The sequence below is a fragment of the Anomaloglossus baeobatrachus genome, chromosome 1 (assembly GCF_048569485.1).
Source record: "Anomaloglossus baeobatrachus isolate aAnoBae1 chromosome 1, aAnoBae1.hap1, whole genome shotgun sequence".
Classification (NCBI taxonomy): Eukaryota; Metazoa; Chordata; class Amphibia; order Anura; family Aromobatidae; genus Anomaloglossus; species Anomaloglossus baeobatrachus.
In genome coordinates this window covers 422,638,745-422,656,000 of record NC_134353.1, presented here as the reverse complement: position 1 = coordinate 422,656,000, position 17,256 = coordinate 422,638,745, and the positions used below count along the sequence as shown (strand labels likewise).

Sequence of the window (17,256 nt, the reverse complement as noted above, 5' to 3'; positions counted from 1 at the left end):
GACCCTGAGACAGGGAAAGGCGCAAGGGAACTGTCCTCAATGTAATGGAGTCAGACAACATAGTTCCATTAACAACACGGACAGGAATAGGCGCCTCTAACATGATAGAGGGAATATTGTGTCCCTTTACAAATCCTGAGGACACAAAAATCCCGTCAGCTCCGGAATCCACAAAAGCCATAATAGGCCATGTATTCTCAGATAACGAGAGCTGACCTGGGATACAACACTTAGAGGGTGCAGAAGACGTCTCTAGTAACCCCCCTCTAATGGTTACTAGGCCAGGGAGTTTCCCTGACGACTAGGACACTTGTTGGCATAGTGCCCAGCCTGACGACATACGTAACATATAGGAGGACCAGACTTGCGTAGTCTGGAGGACGTATGACCTAACTCCATAGGAGTGGGAGATGTTTCAGATGCTGAGGAAGATGGTAGTGGACCCTCAACAACTGGAATAGCCCGATGCTTAGGGCGTGAGGAAGAGACCTCGAGTCTACGTTCCTTATGGCGTACATCGATCCTCGTTGCTACTGTGATCAAGTCCTCCAGAGAAGCAGGGACCTCACGAGTAGCAAGGGCATCCTTGACATAGCCTGCCAACCCTCTCCAGAAGATAGGAATCAACACCTTCTCTGGCCAATCTAGTTCTGCCACCAGAGTTCTAAAAGCAATGCCATAAGAACTAGTGGATAACGAACCCTGAGATAGATCTAACAGTCTCAGGGCCGCATCATGGGTAACCTGCGGACCCATGAATACCGCCTTAAGAGCATCAAGAAAGTCTTGATGTCTCAGAGTAACCACATCAGAGCGCTCCCATAGGGGAGTCGCCCATTCTAAGGCTTTGTCCTGAAGTAAGGAGATGATAAAGCCTACTCTGGACCTCTCCGTAGAGAAGCGAGAAGAGTTGACCTCTAGGTGTATCTGACACTGACTAATGAAACCACGACATGATCTGGCATCGCCAGAATATCTGTTTGGCAGAGCAAGTCGAGGATCATGTGCAGATGTCACCATGGTCTGAGGTTTATCCTCTATACTCTTGAGCCGTGACTCAAGTACTTGTATGTAACGGTGTAACTGCTGATATTCTGCCATAACTGCCAGACCCTTGGCTCAGTCCTAATGTTACGGGGGGCTGTCTGATAATAACTGAAAGGAGTATCAGACAGTCAGGGTCCACCGTGCAAAGACTTTGCTGCAGACTATGGCAGAGTGCAATACCTCTGTTAACTCACAGAAGGATATAATAAGTAAGTAAAGCAATTCCTCCCTTACTTGGAGGGTGTGTGGAATGATCTCTGTTAATAATCACAGAGACAAAGGCAATGTGTGCGAAATGGCACCTACCTAGGTCCGCTCTTCTAGTGGTGCAAAAGAGACGAACAGCAGCTTAAGCCGCACAAAGCTCCTACCTGCGTTCGCTCCACTAGTGTGCGAGGACACGAACCACTAGATATGGCACCTGCCTAGGTCCGCTCTTCTAGTGGTGCAAAAGAGACGAACAGCAGCGTAAGCCGCACAAAGCTCCTACCTCTGTTCGCTCCCCTAGTGTGCGAGGATACGAACAACTGCCAGACGCAGTATAAGGAACGTTACCCTAACGGCAACGTCCACCTACGAGTAGAATCACAAGGCCCAGCCAGACCATGTGCCTCAGGCACCTGCCTATGTCCGCTCCCCTAAGAGGTAAGGATACGGACAGCAGCCGAAGCTGTAAGGTATAAGAACGCTACCCTGCCGGTAGCGCTCACCTAGCATAGACAGAGGAATGCCTAGAGGAACGCGCACAGAGCGTCTACTCATATGCATGAACCAAGAGGACTGAGCACCATGCGGCGTGTGTCAGGGTCTTATATAGACTCTGTGCCTCATCCAAGATGGAGGACACCAGAGCCAATCCGCTGCCAGAACGACAGGAGTGACGTCATGCTGGCCTATCACCGAGCAAGACGTCACAAGCACATGACCAGCGACCAATCGGCATAGAAGGTGTCAGAGACATGTGACCTCGTGTCAGCGATGATGTCACCCGCACATGTGCAATGGCTCCAAGATTGGACTTAGTCTCCGGCGCTCGCACATGTGCAGTAGCAAGAAATCTGGACTTAGTCTCCAGCGCTCGCACATGTGCAGTAGCAAGAAATCTGGACTTAGTCTCCAGCGCTCGCACATGTGCAGTAGCAAGAAATCTGGACTTAGTCTCCAGTGCTCGCACATGTGCAGTAGCAAGAAATCTGGACTTAGTCTCCAGTGCTCGCAGCAACCGTAACAGTATGCATCCTTATGGGTGATCTGATTAATTTTCCGGTAATCCACACACATCCTCATGGTGCCATCCTTTTTCTTGACCAAGACCAATGGAGCTGCCCAGGGGCTACCACTATCACGGAAAACCCCTGCCTCCCTCATGTTCCTCAACATGTCCTTAGCATACTGGTAATGTGCAGGCGGTATTGGCCTATATCTCTCTTTGATGGGTGGGTGTGCACCTGTGGGAATGTAATGCTGGACCCCTTTAATCCTCCCAAAGTCTAACGGGTGTTTACTGAAGACTTGCTCGTACTCTTGCACTACCCTGTAAACCCCTTCTTTGTGATGTGAAGGTGTGGAGTCAGTGCCTACGTGTAGTTCTCGACACCATTCCTCCGGCTGACTTGATGAACTGTCACTGGCTGGTTGAGGTGTAATGCTGGGGGGTGCAATTGTTTGAATGGCATGTGCATCTACAGTAGCTTAGCGATAGTGGCATATCTGGGTAGCTTATCCTCCTCTTCTCCATAATTCATCACTCTCACGGGCACGCTCCCCTTTCGGACATCAATTGCCCCTCTGGCTGCCAAAACTGTGGGCCAGTGTTCTGAAGGCAGGGGCTCCACCACCGCCTGATAATCCTGTCCACGGGTACCTACTGCTGCCCTACACCAAATCATCATCTCACTTCGCGGAGGCACTACTAGAGGCGCCACATCCATCACTCGCACACCACCAATCTCTCCACCGGACAGATTCACCTGTTGCCGTGCAGGAGGGCCCGAATTTCACGTTGCAGAGCCCTCTGCTGGCCCACTCCTGCCATGGCAGACAGCTGTTGCAATAAATGCAATACTTCCCCCATGCAATTTTCAATAAGATTAGCTCCTAAGACCATTTTCGGGTTACGATCACTAGGGTCATTCTGCACCACAATAAGTCCTTGATGCTCTAGCTCCACTCGCCCCACCTTGAGAGTCTCCTCCTTGAACCCAACTTGGGTCATGAGGAGTCCATTGGCCGCAGTGATAGTAAGGCCAGAGTCTGGTGGGGTGAAATCGTCAACAGACCAGTAACGCTTATACAGTATATATAGTATAGTCGTTACGTGCGAGCCAGTGTATAGGAGCGTGAACGTCGGGATCCCATCTACGGTAAGGGAGATGATGGGGCGGCCTCCGACATACCACTCACGCCAATCAGGTGGGCCTTGTGGATCTATTCCTGAGGATTGGCCCTTGGCCTCAGGGGTTGCTCGTTTAAAGGACACCGGCGGGTGTAGTGGTCAGTCTTGTTGCATCTGTAACAAACAGGCTGTCCATACCGGTTGTTCCTCCTTCTCTGCATCCAGGGGACGTCTTCAGAGCTGTCGGCGAGCTGGATCTTCTCCGCCGGCTTGGTCTTTGGCTGGAACTGCAGGGCCTCGAGGATCCTGGCGACGTCCTTGCTCAGCTGCTGAACTTGGGATGACAGATCATCGGGAGCTCCAGGAAGTGCTGGTGGTACTGCGGGTGCTGACAGGGCTAATAGAGGAGGTTTCACCAATAAGTGAGAAGTATCATCCGGCCAGGGCAATGGTGCAGAGTCACTAGCTTCCGGGGTTTGTAAAGCCTTAATGGTCCGGTCCTTTAGGACTGCGAAGTTGAAGGGGTACTTTACACGCTGCGACATTGCTAACGATTTATCGTCGGGGTCATGGTGTTTGTGCCACTGCCACTTCTCTCGGGGGCCTGCTCAGAGCCGGGTTCACTGCTGCGGCTCTAGTGGTGACTGGACCCGGGCTCTCACGGCCGCTCGTTCTCTCAACCGTCGGAAAGGGGATATTTACAAGGGAGGTGTTGTGTCTGTTACACCACCTGTGGGTTGTGGTGAGGGATGGTGGCACCGCCGCTGCCTGGTGATGGGGCGCCCGGGGCTGATGGAGCGGGGCAGCAAGATGGGATCCCCTGCACGGGTAGGGGAGGTGTAGTCCTGGGGCCCGCGGTCTGAACACGGGAGTGATGGCTGTACTCACAGTTCAGTAATTGTACACAAGTCCAGTAGTAAACCAAGTTGCCAGTGGCTGGCTGCCTTTGGAGGGTGTATTCGGGTCCCGCACCCAGGTTAATGAACAGGTGTCCCTTCCTCCTGCACTCTGTGTTTGTCTTTCCTTTTGGATGACTTCGCATGGAATGGAGAAGTCCACTCCTGGTTCTGTGTGTATTTGGGAGCTGTGGCCCATGAAAGCTGACCCTTGGGATCTCAGTGGGTTCTGACGGACACCCAATCTCCCGTGTTGGGCTTCCGTTTCGCTATATCTGGGCAGTTAACGGGACAAAGTCTGGAACCTTGTCCCCGGCTGGTTAATTGTAAAAGGGCTTGCAACCTTCCTTGCCCTAGGGTCCAGGCACCCCGATTGTGCACGGCCTCCAGATCGGATTCCCGCTGTCAGCACCAGCGGGCTACAACCCTGCCCTGGTCCACTTAAGGTTTCCCGCGACCGGATCTCCGTCGCCTGTTCACTGTCTGCCACCTAGCCGGGTAGTTCAAGGGCTCCTACCCCTGACTACACTGCACAGTCTGCACTTGACTTCCACTTCAACTTGAACTCAACTCAGATCTACTGTGTTTCCGCCTCTGACACCTCAGGACCCCTAGATGGGCGTTCCCATACTCCTGATCCTATCCACTGGTGTGTCCTTATTATCATGAGGGGGTGGCTAGGGTTTAATGGCTGTGTGTTGTACCTGAATGTTGGTTTCTGGTGGTAACAAGGAGGATGTACACTTTTGTGACTACCTGGTTTTGCCAGGGCGTCACATACTTGTGATAGGTCTCCCGCAACATGTAATCCAAAAGTTAACCAGCAGGCTTGGAGAAATTAACTCCTGCAAATTCGATCACCAAAGAGCACACAGCTGGTCAACGCTCGAGCCTGCCTGTACAACTAAGAGGCACCAGAGACAGTATACTGAGGAGTGTCAGAGTCAGTAGTCTAAACAGCATCTGATGTCGCCATGACACTCGGCGAGTCTAGAGCAAACGCCATGTGACAATACCTGTGCATTTAAATTATTTCTTACATTAGAATCATTGCTAGAATATTTCTGTAAAAACGGGAGACAATTTCTTCGTAGTGTGGAGTCTTTGTATGCCCCAGTGTAGTCTACATGCAAACTACTCTGCATTGTTCTCAAGAATTTTAATAGGAGATGACAATTTACTGGGCCAAGACCAGATGTAAACTAACATAATTTATGCTAAACATTGTAGAATATGGAACTGTAAACAACTAAAAGTATTTCCTAATTGCAAAAAATTGTCTTAAGCTCACATATTTATTTTTGCTCATGTTATTCTTTTAGGCCAGAGGTGAAGGTAGTGGTGAAATGTCAAAGTCTCTGTGGTTCAAAGATGGGTATGTGTCATCCTATTTTATCTCTCAATTCTATCTTCTAACTGTTCTAGTGTTTTTCTAAAATTATGTGAAAAATTTGGCGATTGAAGTTTATCTGTTTTGGGTTTAATTCAGGTTTTCTAACTAACGTCCTAACTTCAAATATGTACTATACTGTATGATTATTTTCAGCTTATCAGATCAACCACTTAGACCACCTTTACAAAGCAATAATGAGACTGCATTACAGTGTCTGCCCACAATTCAGATCACCAATCTTAATTTAGATCGGTGACCATTTGGCTTAAAATATATATGCTTTTTTCACTTTTTCTGAAGTTTTTTTTCTATACTTTTTTTCTATAATTTTTTTTAGCTTTGCAGACCTAATGGAACTGAAATGAGACCCCTAGACTAGTGGTTTGCTAAGGGAATTTTTTTTTACCATACGCTCCTACTAAGGATATAAGCACACAACGTCTTTTTCAGGTTGGTGGATTCAGTATCCTGCTTGAAAAAGCACTTAATAAATGTTAAAAAGATTGAACGTGCACTTACTTTGTATAGCAGAAATTCTTTGTAGATGTGGCCTCAAACTATAGTTTTTGCAATGAAACAAGTCAAATTTGTTGTCAAAAGTAGTGATGGGCGAACCTTAACTGTAAAGTTCAGGGTAGGTACCGGACACCTAGCGTCCATGCATGGACCCCGAACAAGGACTTCTCAGGGAATTCCGTATTACTGTCCGGGTTTGGACACCCGAATAAGAATAAAAAACATAAGACAAGAGGAAACAAAATGGGGATTAAAGCAGAACAATTATACTTACCGAGTCTCAGAGCAGCTGTCATACTGCTTTTGGATCCACTCATTAAAGCTTATGAATATTCACTACTTCCCCCGCCCCTCTGTGACAGCGTCTGTGATTGGTTGCAGTCAGACTGCCGGCGTCTATGATTGGTTGCCCTCACACTAGCTGGATGGCTCCCCGGAGTGACTTTTTTCTAATTTAAACAAACCTAACTTTTCCACCCTCTCATCATATGGAAGGCCTTCCATTCCTTGTAATAATCTAGTTGTGTGCCTTTGAAGTGATAGTAAAGTCTGAATGTCCTTTTTAAAATGTGTAATCCAAAACTGGATCCCATATTCCAGATGTGTCCTTATAAGTGATTTCTAGAGGGGTAACAATACGTTAAGCTCACGGGATCTAATCTCTCCTTTTATACACCCTAAAATCTTGTTTGCTTTTGCAGCTGCTGCTTGACATTGAGTACTGCTGCTCAGCTTACTTGTAACTATAATACCCAAGTGTTTCTCCTGTTCTGTAGTTTCATTAAATGTATATACAGCAATAGAATTACTCCTTCTTAGGTGCATTACTTTTCATTTATGGACATTACATCTCATTTGCCAAGTATCTGCCCATTCCGACCTCTTATCCAGATCGTTTTGTAACAGTGTACCATCAAGGGCAGTTTTTAATATCCTACATAGTTTGGTGTTGTCAGCAAAGTCTGACACTTTACTCTCAATCCCATCCACAAGATCATTAATCAAGAGATTAAAAAGAATTGATCCTAGCACAGATCCCTGCGGTACTCCACTGCTGACTATAGCCCATTTAGAGAATGTACCATTTAAGACTACCCTTTGTTTCCTACCTTTTAGCCAATTCCTTACTCATCTGCTTATAGTTTCCCATAGTCCCTGCTTCTGGAGCTTCACTATAGCACTGTTATATGGCACAGTATCAAACGCCTTATGTTCAGTTGACAGTTTCAGTAAGATAATCTAATCTTTGGTTGTCACTGTCAGAAAAGAGGTTAATTTGAATATTTCTGAGTCAAGTATCCGTAGTTGAGTTTACTCACTTCTTCAGATGATTAGCAACACTTATACAGAAAATCTTACTGCTATTAACATTAGTTTTTCTTGAGCGAGTTCTATCTGTGGATTTTATGGATAGCGCACATACCTATGATAGTCTATGGGCTAGTCCACGTGCAAGTTTTCCCTTACACCAAATGGTCCACACAAAAGCATTGAGACTTGTCTGATATTGATCTGAGTGTTGTGTCAAACTCAACACTGTAAGTCTATGGATCTGTGAAAAAAATTGATCAGCACTTTTTTGATGGACTGTTTGATAGAAAAAGCTTGAGAAATCTCAACCATTTTTTTTCATTTGAGAAAAACAGATAAAACTTTGACTAAACTCTGATGGTAAAAACTGACGCTGACTAAACTCTGAGTAAAAGCACTGATGAAACCCGTTTTTTTTAGCATACAAGAAAAATCACTGATTTGTAAATGAGCCCTTAAGCAAGCACACGTATATTTCATATACACACAAATTAGAATTACCTAATATTGTGATTTCATGCAAATTGTTTAACATATGCGTAACCATTTACATACGTCATGTCCCTGACTACTTTGCTACTCCATAGTATTATTATTTCATGGACACATCCACTATTGAATTGATGTTTAGGTGGAAGTAAAACATTTACATTTTTTTACTAAAATTTTTCCATAGCCCCAAATGTTTTCAAATGGGATAACAGGAGAAAATGGATGCAAACATTTGTTGTACAGCTTCTTTGAGTACACTGATATGCCATATGTGGTTAGAAACTTCTGTTTGAGCACACACCAGGGCTTGGAAGCCAGAGAGAACTATTTGACTTTTGGAATGCCATTTCTGGAATAGATTGCAGACGATATGTGTCATTTGATATGCCTTGTAAAAACAACAGAAATTCTCTAGAAGTGACTCCATTTTGAAACTGCTCCTCTGCAGGAATTCTTCTAGAAGTGTAATGAGCAGTTTGAGTCTCCAGGTGATTAATTGAATTGTTCAACTTTGAGCTGTGATAATTAAAAAAATAAACTTTTCCTTCTCAACTTTAACTTTAATCCCAAATTTAAATTTAACCCCAAATTATTTTGAATCTCCTGGTGATTAACAGAATTTTATAACGTTGGGCTCTGAAAATTAAAACAAATATTTTTTCTACTCAACTGTTGCATTAACTCCAATTTTAAATTTTCTTAAGAGGCAACATGAGAAAATGGACCTCATAATTTGATACAAAATTTTTAGCTCACGCGACAGTACACGACATGTGACTCTAAACTACTGTTTGGTCATGCGGCATGGCATGGGAGGAGAGGAGAAAGGCTGCTTTAGCTCTAAGTTTTTCTTATTCACAGGAGAGAAAATAAAACACAAAACTAGCAACACAATTTCGGTACGTTAATACCTCAATTGTGATCAGAAACTACTAATTATTTGACTTTTTGAGTGCAGATTTTCTTGGAATAGTTTGTGGCACTATTTGCAGAGCCCCTTTATGACCCCATTTTGGAAAGGTTGCTCTATCTGCGGCACTATAGTGAATAGGATACTAGACCTAAGACCAGACTCCAAAATAAACGCTTGATCCAGATAGGAAGAAATACAGATCACAAAACAAATGTCCACTTCTAACATACTTCAGAATACAATGGGGAAAAGAGTATTTAGTCAGCCACCAATTGTGCAAGTTCTCCCACTTAAAAAGGTGACAGAGGCCTGTAATTGACATCATAGGTAGACCACAACTATGAGAGACAAAATGAGGAAACAAATCTAGAAAATTACCTTGTCTGATTTGGCAAGATTTGTTTTGCAAATTATGGTGGAAAATAAGTATTTAGTCATCTAAAAACATGCAAGATTTCTGGCTTTCATAGACCTGTAGCTTCTTTAAGAGGCTCCTCTGTCCTCCACTCATTACCTGTACTAATGGCACCTGTTTGAACTTGTTATAAGTTAAAAGACAGCTAGAACAACCTCAGTCACACTCCAAACTCCACTATCATGAAGACCAAAGAGCTGTCAAAGGACACCAGAAAAAAAATTGTATCCCTGCACCAGGCTGGGAAGACTGAATATGCAATAGGCAAGCAGCTTGGTGTGATTAATTCAACTGTGGGAGTAATAATAAGAAAATGGAAGACATAGAAGACCACTGATAATCTCCCTCAATCTGGGGCTTCACGCAAGATCTTACCCCATGGGGTCAAAATGATCCCAAGAACGGTGAGCAAAAATTCCAGAACCACACGGGGGCCTAGTGAATGACCTGCATAAAGCTGGGACCACTATAACAACGGCTACCATCAGTAACACACTACACCACCAGGGACTCAGATCCTGCAGTGCCAGACGTGTTCCCCTGCTTATGCATTTTGTCATGCGTTTTTCATTACCTCATTGGTTTCAATGGGTGACAAATGTTGACAAAAACGCAAGAAAAAATGAACATACTGCTTCTTTGTCACAAACTTTTTTCAAAAAAAGTTCTGGCAAATAAACTGCAACGTGCGCACAGCAAATCTGACTTCTCATAGACTTTGCTGGGAAGTCAAAAGTGAGAAAGGCCTGACAAAAAAACTGCATCAAAAACGCGACAAAAACTACAGCGTGCGCATATAGCCTTAGTGATGACAGCTTCAAGACATCTCCTGTATGGTGAAAGTAATCTTATGCATTGCTCAGAGGTGAATTTGGTACATTCTTCCACACTAACTCCTTCTACAGTATGAACTCTGAGCTTTAGTTCCTTTCATAAATTTTCTGTTGGCTTCAGGTCAGGTGATCGGCTAGGCCATTTTAGCAGGTTTATTTTCTGTCTCTGAAACCAATTGAGAGTATCCTTGGATGTGTGTTTGGGAAATGTCCACTCTTGTTTCATCTTCATTATCCTGGTAGATGGCAGCAGATTTTTCTCAAGTATGTCTCTGTACATTTCTCCTTTCATCTTTCAATTACATGAAGTTTGCCAGTGCCATCTGGCATGTATTATAGCATCTAAAGATGAATTTTGGTCTTATCTGTCCATACCATATTCTCCCAGTATTTCACATGCTTGTCTAAATGTTGTTAAGCAAACTTTAAACTCACTTGAACATGCTTTTTATTCAAAAATTGAGTCTTGCGTGATGAGCGTGCATACAAGCCTTGGAGGTTGAGGTTATTATTCTTTTTTTGAAACAATTTTACCTGCTGATTCAAGGTCTTTCCGTAAGTCTCCACAGGTGGTCCCTGGCTCTTGGACAACTCTTCTGATAATTCTTTTCAGTTTTCCTCAGTCTGAAATCTTGTGTGGAGCACCAGGTCATGACTAGTTTATGGTGAAATGATGTTCTTTCCACTTCTGGATTATGCTCCCCACAGTGCTCACTGGAACTTTCAGTAGTTTAGAAATTCTTCTGTAACCAATGTTATTAGTTTGTTTTGCAAAAATAAGGTTGCAAAGACCTTTAGATAGCTTGAGACAGAGCAGTTTTAGCCACCATGAGATATTTCTTGTGTGGCACTTTGATATTGAGACACCTTTTTACAGGCCATCAGTTGAACCAGCTGATATTATTTTTCACTAAGTGACATATTGCTTTCTAATTAGTGATAGATTTCAGCTGGGGTCATGAATACTTATTTCACCTGCTGTGTACCAGATCACAAAATATAACAGAACCGAGACACAGCCCCTCTATGTATACAGGATTCAGAATAAATGCATGCTTCAGTCCAAAACCAATAATACATACAGACCTAAAAAGAAAATGTAGACACCAGAATGGTCCCCAAAATATATAAAGACTCCAGATTTGTGGTACAAACCTAAGACAGGGCTCCGCAACAAAGAACAAACCAGATTGTAAATTATGAACAAACATATATTAAATATGACCCAGACAAAATACAGATGCATAGTATTACATACACGCTCTCCCCCGGAAGAAGGCATTAAGATCGAAACCTAGGTCGGGTTCTTTGGATCCTCATCCCACAACTCAGGTAATGACTTTACATCTGGTCTGCTGAGCCCTTTAACACATTTACGTGCACCTATTGTTTTTCCTTCTGACACTGCTTAGCCTTTTCTTGTATGACCATTGGTCTTCAATGCATGCCGTAAGGCAGCCTTGTACATGCAATCATATGAGCAGTGTTTTGCAGGCATCTCAGTATGGTGTTTTAGTACAGTCATTTCAATCCTCATAGACTCCGATTACTGAGCTGTGGTGTGAGTACGCCACCTGCTGGTCCTCTCATCATAAATCCTATTTTAATCTTTTACACTTTTTTGTATGCTTTATATTGAATAAAATTGTATAATTTTTCTAAGCCTTGTGTACAGTCTCTTTTTCCTATATTTGAAATATATCTGTATATGGCTCTCTCCATGTACAGTCAGGGCCAGAAATATTTGGACAGTGACACAAGTTTTGTTATTTTAGCTGTTTACAAAAACATGTTCAGAAATACAATTATATATATAATATGGGCTGAAAGTGCACACTCCCAGCTGCAATATGAGAGTTTTCACTTCCAAATCGGAGAAAGGGTTTAGGAATCATAGCTCTGTAATGCATAGCCTTCTCTTCTTCAAGGGACCAAAAGTAATTGGACAAGGGACTCTAAGGGCTGCAATTAACTCTGAAGGTGTCTCCCTCGTTAACCTGTAATCAATGAAGTAGTTAAAAGGTCTGGGGTTGATTACAGGTGTGTGGTTTTGCATTTGGAAGCTGTTGCTGTGACCAGACAACATGCGGTCTAAGGAACTCTCAATTGAGGTGAAGCAGAACATCCTGAGGCTGAAAAAAAAGAAAAACTCCATCAGAGAGATAGCAGACATGCTTGGAGTAGCAAAATCAACAGTCGGGTACATTCTGAGAAAAAAGGAATTGACTGGTGAGCTTGGGAACTCAAAAAGGCCTGGGCGTCCACGGATGACAACAGTGGTGGATGATCGCCGCATACTTTCTTTGGTGAAGAAGAACCCGTTCACAACATCAACTGAAGTCCAGAACACTCTCAGTGAAGTAGGTGTATCTGTCTCTAAGTCAACAGTAAAGAGAAGACTCCATGAAAGTAAATACAAAGGGTTCACATCTAGATGCAAACCATTCATCAATTCCAAAAATAGACAGGCCAGAGTTAAATTTGCTGAAAAATACCTCATGAAGCCAGCTCAGTTCTGGAAAAGTATTCTATGGACAGATGAGACAAAGATCAACCTGTATCAGAATGGTGGGAAGAAAAAAGTTTGGAGAAGAAAGGGAACGGCACATGATCCAAGGCACACCACATCCTCTGTAAAACATGGTGGAGGCAACGTGATGGCATGGGCATGCATGGCTTTCAATGGCACTGGGTCACTTGTGTTTATTGATGACATAACAGCAGACAAGAGTAGCCGGATGAATTCTGAAGTGTACAGGGATATACTTTCAGCCCAGATTCAGCCAAATGCCGCAAAGTTGATCGGACGGCGCTTCATAGTAGAGATGGACAATGACCCCAAGCATACAGCCAAAGCTACCCAGGAGTTCATGAGTGCAAAAAAGTGGAACATTCTGCAATGGCCAAGTCAATCACCAGATCTTAACCCAATTGAGCATGCATTTCACTTGCTCAAATCCAGACTTAAGACGGAAAGACCCACAAACAAGCAAGACCTGAAGGCTGCGGCTGTAAAGGCCTGGCAAAGCATTAAGAAGGAGGAAACCCAGCGTTTGGTGATGTCCATGGGTTCCAGACTTAAGGCAGTGATTGCCTCCAAAGGATTCGCAACAAAATATTGAAAATAAAAATATTTTGTTTGGGTTTGGTTTATTTGTCCAATTACTTTTGACCTCCTAAAATGTGGAGTGTTTGTAAAGAAATGTGTACAATTCCTACAATTTCTATCAGATATTTTTGTTCAAACCTTCAAATTAAACGTTACAATCTGCACTTGAATTCTGTTGTAGAGGTTTCATTTCAAATCCAATGTGGTGGCATGCAGAGCCCAACTCGCGAAAATTGTGTCACTGTTCAAATATTTCTGGACCTAACTGTACCTATTATGGCACGGACTTCTATTCCGTGTATGTTGGTTGTTCTAAACCCCTAAAAAGAAAATGTAGACACCAGAGTGGTCCCCAAAATATATAAAGACTCCAGATTTGTGGTACAAACCTAAGACAGGGCTCCGCAACAAAGAACAAACCAGATTGTAAATTATGAGCAAACATATATTAAATATGACCCAGACAAAATACAGATGCATAGTATTACATACACGCTCTCCTTCACGGTGCGTCTTACACCTCCATCTCAAGCTCTGTCTTCTGCCGCTCTCACACATTTTACGTATTAAGGCGAACTGAATGTATAAAATGTGATTATAGTTTTCTATAGCTTTTCTCCTTCTTTATTATCAATGCCATAAAATAATTGTATACTTTATTGTTTGGCTCTTGGACAACTCTTCTGATAATTCTTTTCACTCCTCAGTCTGAAATCTTGTGTGGAGCACCTAGCCATGACTAGTTTATGGTGAAATGATGTTCTTTCCACTTCTGGATTATGCCGCCAACAGTGCTCACTGGAACTTTCAGTAGTTTAGAAATTATTCTGTAACCAATGTTATTAGTATGTTTTTCAAAAATAAGGTTGCAAAGACCTTTAGATAGCTTGAGACAGAGCAGTTTTAGCCACCATGAGATATTTCTTGTGTGTAAAATAATTGTATACTTTATTTTTTGTTGTAACTGATTTATTCCAGGTAATTTTTCTACTATTCTATCTGGCCGAAGGTTGTCTCCTTATGTTATTAATGTGTTGTCTCCTAAGCCTCACTCTAGACATCCTGGGTACTATCAGTCACTATTACTTATCACATATTTCATATGTTTATAGGCCGGCCGGTGGTCTCATTATCATTGATAGTATGCCAGATATTCGGAAAAGAAAACCCATACCTCTAGTTAGTGACCTGGTGAGTAATCTCTATAACAGATATTTTTAACCTTGTTATAATCCCAAATTGTCCACTAACCTTTTAATATTATATTTCACGCATTCCTCCTTTCTAAAGGCAATGGTAAGTAACATGCCGAATATACATGTGTACATCATGATCAACAAATTTTACTCCTTCCAGTAAAAAGTCAAAATGTCATAACTCATAACATAATATTCTTAGGGAGATATTGGATGTTATATCAGTGGTCACACATTTTTTAAGAAATGCAAAAAATGTTCATGTCTCTTTCTCTATACTTCAATTTAACATGACCGGAGTATATTTTCTATCCATAATGTGTTCCCAAATTTAAACTCTTTTTTTTTCATTTTTAATTCACAATTGAAGGGAATTTAGCACCAGGTTTTTGCTACCCCATCCTAGAGCAGCATGATGTAGGGACCAAGTTCCTAATTTCAGGGATGTATCACTTATTGATTTGCGTGTTGTATTTTTTAAATAAAATCTTTGTTTTATTTGCTGCAGTTCTACCAGTTCTTTGAATGTGGAGTTCTTTATGACCCCGCCCATGCAATGCCCCTAAATTGTTGTCTATGTGCCTTTAAGATGTAGCAGATCTGACAACTATCCTATTATGTTTGCACTTTGTTAACATTTCCCTTTTCCGATATTGCACATGAGAATTCAGCACATAGAAGTGGTTTATATATACACAAAGTCATGTACCTGTTATGTTTTGCTATAAGGAGGTTGTTAAGGGTTAATGAAGCAGGTCTTCTTTCAATATATGGCATACAGGTTACCCAGTAGAACCACGTGACCGTGTCTTTGGGCTTAGCAGGGAATCAGAGGGGACATTTTCTTTTTGTGGGATTTGATCTGGAGAAGCTGAGAGTGAAGGTAAGGGAGAAGCCATAGCTCCTGTTTATATATGAGAACGCAGAGCCCCAGCTGCAAATAATTGTGTGGCTAGGACTATGCATACCAACAGAAAGAGAAACTAAGGAATCATTGCATCTGATATATACACATGTGTGACTACCCCGGTAAGTAACTATGATTGCTAGCTAGAAATTGAGCCTGTGTGCAAGCATCATTCATCTGGATGTACCACTGTAAACCTACAACAAGTAAATGTGTTTTTCTACTACTCCACTGGCTTCCCTGTTTTCTGGAATAATCAGAGTGCTACACATATGTCACGCTCCCCGGGTCCCGACGTCGTTCCTCACTCACCGCTTCGGTCCACGGGTCCCCTGCCTCCAGCCACACGTCCTCCTCAGCACCGCTCCCTGCTCTGGCCTCTGGCACCCGGGCGTTGCGCATGCGCATTAGGGCGCGCGCGCGGTCACTGACCTCCTCTTAAAGGCCCAGGACTCCCTAACAGGATATTGCATGAGTAAGGGTCAGGTATATTAGGAGCTTCCTGCCTGGAGGGCGTCGCCTGTTCTACGAGTTTTGCAAGCTAGGAGTCCAGGTCCCCATGTGCTTTGCCTGTGTTAATATTGTCTCTTCCATAGAACCTGCTCTGCCTCCGTAACCGGCTCCTGAATCCGGGATTGCCAAGAGGTGTTCCGATGTCCGTCAGCGGGGAATCCCACCACCGTTACGTCTGCCTGTGCCCGTCTGTGATCCCTGTCTTCACCTGGCTGCCTCCCCGTCACATCCAGCTAACCCGGAACCCGCCTGAGCTTCCTAACTGGCACCCATACCGGACTCCCGTAATTGTCTCCAAGAACTCTGTGGCTCCAAAGGCTCCGTTCTACCCATTCCCTGAGGGACGCTATCCCGGTCCCGCTGTAACTCCGGCTACCGTGTACCTAGGCCCTCTGGTGGGGTGGCTGGACAGTCCCTGTATAGGGGTTAGCTCCAGGTTGCCTCACTGGGGGAGTCCGGTACACGGCCCAGAGGATCCACCATCTCCCGGACCTAACAGATAGAACAGGCCATGGATCCCGCCGAAGCACTAGCTCCCCAGTTGGCCGGAATGCAGCAGGAACTGGTCCGCCAACGTGAAACACAATCTCATATGCTGGCTTTCATGACATCAGTGGATACCCGCCTAAACACGCTGCAGACAACCGCCACATCCCTGTCAACCCCGGCCACGCCCACGAACCCCGTAAAAGCCCCCCCGGGGTCTCAAAACTCCGACTGGCTTCCCCGCCCCGGTACGCCGGGGATCCCAAGACCTGCCGGGGGTTCGTGAACCAGTGTTCGCTTCACTTCAAGCTGCTGCCGCACCTCTTTGCTTGTGACCAGGCCAAAGTGGCCTTTGTAATGTCCCACCTGGAGGGTGAGGCACTGGCGTGGATGAATCCCTTGGGAGAGAAGGAAGATCCCGTAACCAACAACATCCGAGACTTCCTACATACCTTCCGTACCACCTTTGATGAACCCGGATGCACCTCCGTGTCGGCTTCCTCGTTACTCAGACTACGACAAGGGACTTTGACAGTGGGACAGTATGCTATCCGGTTCCTCACCCTAGCCTCTAAGCTAGGGTGGAACAATGAAGCCTTGACTGCCTCCTTCTGGGAGGGGCTTACCGGTCGTGTCAAGGACGAGCTGGCCGGCCGAGACGTCCCCTCCACCTTGGACGCCCTGATCACCCTCGCAACCCGGATAGACCTTCGCTTTCAAGAAAGGTTTAAAGAAATGTCCCGCGAGCGGCGCCCTGTAAGGCACTCCGCTTCGTCACAGAAGCCTATCCTCTCCTCATCCGTGCTCTCTGGCTCTTCCATACATGAGCCCATGCAAGTGGACCGGATATGGTCCTCCGAGCAGCGTCGAGCGGAACGAGCCGCCAAGGGCCTC

General features: G+C 44.3%; 1 protein-coding gene across 1 annotated transcript in view; it reads left to right on the top strand.

Annotated features, from left to right (window-relative positions):
• The window catches only part of UNC13A (unc-13 homolog A), a 475,959-nt gene that overhangs the window by 211,679 nt on the left and 247,024 nt on the right, over positions 1-17,256 (top strand). Inside the window, exons 13-14 of the mRNA XM_075352602.1 lie at positions 5,601-5,653; positions 14,373-14,451. Coding sequence (XP_075208717.1) covers positions 5,601-5,653; positions 14,373-14,451 — 132 coding nt within the window. The remainder of the gene's footprint in view (positions 1-5,600; positions 5,654-14,372; positions 14,452-17,256) is intronic.